At 39.3% G+C, this 3880-nt stretch overlaps 1 protein-coding gene across 5 annotated transcripts in view; it reads left to right on the plus strand.

Annotated features, from left to right (window-relative positions):
- LOC114073715 (connector enhancer of kinase suppressor of ras 2-like) overlaps window positions 1–3880 on the plus strand; it is a 176284-nt gene that overhangs the window by 70619 nt on the left and 101785 nt on the right. For all 5 annotated transcript variants that reach the window (XM_027911449.1, XM_027911448.1, XM_027911451.1 and 2 more), the window contains one exon: window positions 1350–1513. In XM_027911449.1, the coding sequence (XP_027767250.1) occupies window positions 1350–1513 (164 nt within the window). The remainder of the gene's footprint in view (window positions 1–1349; window positions 1514–3880) is intronic.

Genomic DNA, 3880 nt, shown 5'->3' on the forward strand with positions numbered 1-3880 from the left:
CTGTTCATCATTGCCAGACTGTACCATCTGGTTAAGTAAAAGGACCTTTGTGGCTCAAAAAAATTTTAAAACAACTACCAATTTCTCTTTAAAAAGACACTGAGGCACATGATGGAATTATCTGCTTCTTTAGATTAATAATCCAGGAAATGGAATTAATCAACTTTTCCTTTACTTCTGTTTATATTGCATTTGTGAGAACTTTTAAACAGAAAGATGAGAACAATATTGTTTATGTCTCTGTTGCTTTCCTTTTCTTTAGATACATCGTGGTCTTTTAGAGCTTGGTTGCACATTTTCTCCTTAACTGAGCCCCACTGGTAACTTGCTGTGTGCAGGAATTACATTCCAAAACTCTGTCTTCCTTAAATGCCCAAGTTGGTTATTTCTGTGCTTTCTGGATCTCTGTAGATTTATGGATCTCAGGTTTGCTTGCATCACTGTAGGACAAATAACTGAGGATCAAAGTGTTTTGCTCACTCTGCTCGGTGGGTGAAGTTATTGAAGGTGAATTTTGTAGGTCTCCAGAAATCCATGTGCATATCAGGCTATGGTTGATCTGACAGAGTCCTTGAGGGAACTCTGAGTAACCTCACGTAGCTTTTAGTGCTTTTAGTACTGGAGCCTCGTGTTCAGCTAATTGTTGTGGAGGCGTGGGTGGCTCGGAAACAGCTTTGGAGGAATGAGAAGTGTTTCAGCTGATGTTGTTCATGGGTCCCTTCTCTGGTCTGAGAAATAGAATAATCTATTTGGGGCAAAGTTGTATTATTAATTGAAGGTGTTGGAACAAAACCATTTGTATGTTATTGAGATTCAGAAAACTGGATAATTTGACCTTGGGGGGGAGAACTGGCAGTGGGTGTAGCAGAGTTAGTGCAGGTGGTAAATGAGCACTCTTCCCAATCAGTGATAGCCACACCATCTGACTTTGAAGAGTCCTGGAAGAGCAGTACCAGGAAGAATATGTTCCTAAGCAGAAGATAAACTTATATTTAGATCTTTGTGACATCAGGAGAAAAAGCTTTTCTATAATGTCACTCTCTGTGCTGCTTCGTCCTTCCCTGGTCTCCGTATTAAGTACCATGAAGATGTGAAATCAGTACTAAAACATTTTAAAATGTAGTAAATAGCATCAGTAATATAAACTCTTCTCTTTAGCCCTATGTGCTGTATTATGTAAGTCAAACTACCACTTTTTTTTTTGCACATTTTCCATAATAGCTCCAACCGAGGAAGCACACTTGTTTTTCCAAGAAATTTCTCTGATTGTGAATTACAGAACTGGTTTGTTTCTGTTTGGTTTTGTTTTCTCTGCTCTCTGAATATGCATTGTTGGCTTTTCCAAACAGGCCTGGATGATTGCCTCCAACAATACATCAAAAATTTCGAGAGGGAGAAGATCAATGGGGAGCAGCTGCTGCACATCACCCACCAGGAGCTGGAGGAGCTGGGAGTCACTCGCATTGGCCACCAGGAGCTGATCCTGGAAGCAGTTGATCTGCTCTGTGCTTTGGTAAGTGATTGCTTGCATCACTCACCTTAATCATCTGGGTTTATGAATCTCCAAGCTACATAAAAGTAGTGTAGAATGTGCTCTCCAGCTACAGTGGCTTTGCTTCATTGAAGGACAGGCATGTCCTGACTCCTCTCAGCTGTAGAGGAACTATCATTTAATGACTTTATGATCGTGTGTTATAGTCTTTTATTGCTTTTCCTATGAATTTCTTGCTCCTGCATTCAAATGCTGTTGACTATCACTACTGGCATCCATATGGTCCTGTAATTATATGCCATATGCCCTGGTATTTCACTGACATTTGCCACACTATACTGAACCAAGCAGACCTGAGTGCTTTAACCATGCCAGCCTTCAAAAGGATGGTACTACAGGGCCAGGAGGTAATGCTAATTAGACTGGAAGATTGTTTAAAATGAGCTTTAAGAAGAGACTGGAATGGTAAAATTGACTTTATCTAAACTGCAGACACGTGTGTCAATTAAAAGTTGGGTTTGGGGTTTTTTTTGGCAACCTGTAAGCGCTTGGAAGAACACTATTTTTTTATATTATTAATTATTAGTTTATTAATCCAGTTAGCCTCTTAACAATTATTTGTTATTATAAAAAAATCTTTTTTCCTCTGCTGTTTAATTCCTGCCAGCTAATAAAATGTAGTGTATTAACTCTAAATTAAAAATAACTCTATTCTGTTTGTGTAGGTGAATGGGTAAAAAAAATTAGTAAAAGTCAACAGTAAAGTTATGTAGGCAAATTGTATATGACAGTCCCAATATTTTATTTCTTTATCAGAAGTTCTGCTTTTGCATAACAAAGTTATCCTGTGGGATTTTGATAAGATAAATTGCCTCCAAGAGGGAAATTGGCACTTAAAAGTAAGATAGGAACCAAATGGGGTAAAATGCACTTGATCTGAGGAAAAAAAAAAAAAAAACCACCCAGTTTGAATAAGTACCTCTTATTAGTCTTCTTCTTGAATGACAAAATACACTCAGTGTGGCTGGAGATGTGTCCTCACAAACTACAGAGCACATCTGTCAAAGCAGGGAGCGCTTTGGCCTCGCTGCAGCCCTACCTGGGACTGCACAACCAACAGCCCGCTGTGCTCTTGGAAAGATCTCGACTCACAGTTCTCCCTCTGAGACATTGTGTGCCACATCCAAAAGAGCCACCACCCCCCCCCCGGTGTCACGTTATGTCACCTCCAGAGCGGTGTCACCGTGCCCCGACATCAGGCAGGAACGGCAGAGCCAGGAAGTTTCCCCCGGACAAAGCTCCCCTTCGGTCGCTGTGCCCTTCAGGAGGACCCTTGCTGGGCTTTTTTTTAAGATGATTTTTTTTTTCTTTCTTTTTTAAAGCAAAGAAAATGTACCTCTTGCTGCTGGTCAATAGTGCAGCTCTTACCGTGCTGTCTCATGACCTTCCTCTTTCTTTTGAAGCAGGATGGGGATTTTCCAGCTCCTGCTATCATTTATTCAGCCTCCTGCCTTTAAGCCCTTACCCTTCCTTTCTCACTCTGCTCTAAAATGCCTTTTTTCTTTTTTTTTTTTTTTTCTCTGCTTCTATATTTTTCTCTCCCTGCCTGTTCCATGTGCTTTCTGCTGAGTGAGTCTGGAGCCTGGGGCTCTGCTCTTGGGCTATTCTCTTGCTTCTGACATTTCTGCCTTGCTGCCATGCACAGCACATCCTTCAGTTCTTGCAGGATCACAGGGAAAAGTTTCACCAGACTAAGTATAATAGCTCTTTTAAAACTATAATAATTTAGGAGAATTTGAATCCATCGAACCAAAAAGCGTTATTAAGAATTTCTCTTCAATTCTTTCAAAGACTCGCAATAATTGAATGGTAGAAAATCTGATCCTGCTTTTAGTAATTGGAATACACTTCTAAAATATCAAAAATGTATTCCTATTCTGTGCTAAATCTTGAAATATTAATATATTATCCTGATATCTGACTGCTAGTGTCCAGTGAAAATTGTGAACTGGAGCTCCTCACTGTTAGGGATTTTTAGATTAGCTAGTCTAAAAAAACCAGAGGAAATACCTTATTTTTAAAGTACTTTTTAAAGGGGGTGTAGCAGTATCTGGTTTTTGTTTATACCACTAAACAGAAATTGACATACAAGAAATTATTAGAATCAGAAGGTCTTAAGGAGCATGTCGTTTTACCCCTGATTCCCTGGGGCACATTATATTAATGCAGTTTCTGAGCAGCTAAAATCGAGCCCCAGTCAGTCAGGACTCAATCCTTTAATGCACCCTGTGTATGGACAGAATGCAGTGTATTTGTAGATTCATAAATATACATACTTTATTTGTTTTTCCAAAGCTTCTTATTAAAAAAACAAATAAATAAAAGAAG

This window comes from Empidonax traillii, unplaced genomic scaffold (genome assembly GCF_003031625.1).
Source record: "Empidonax traillii isolate 1590-97213 ecotype Southwest subspecies unplaced genomic scaffold, ASM303162v1 scaffold32:size1966603, whole genome shotgun sequence".
Lineage (NCBI taxonomy): Eukaryota > Metazoa > Chordata > Aves > Passeriformes > Tyrannidae > Empidonax > Empidonax traillii.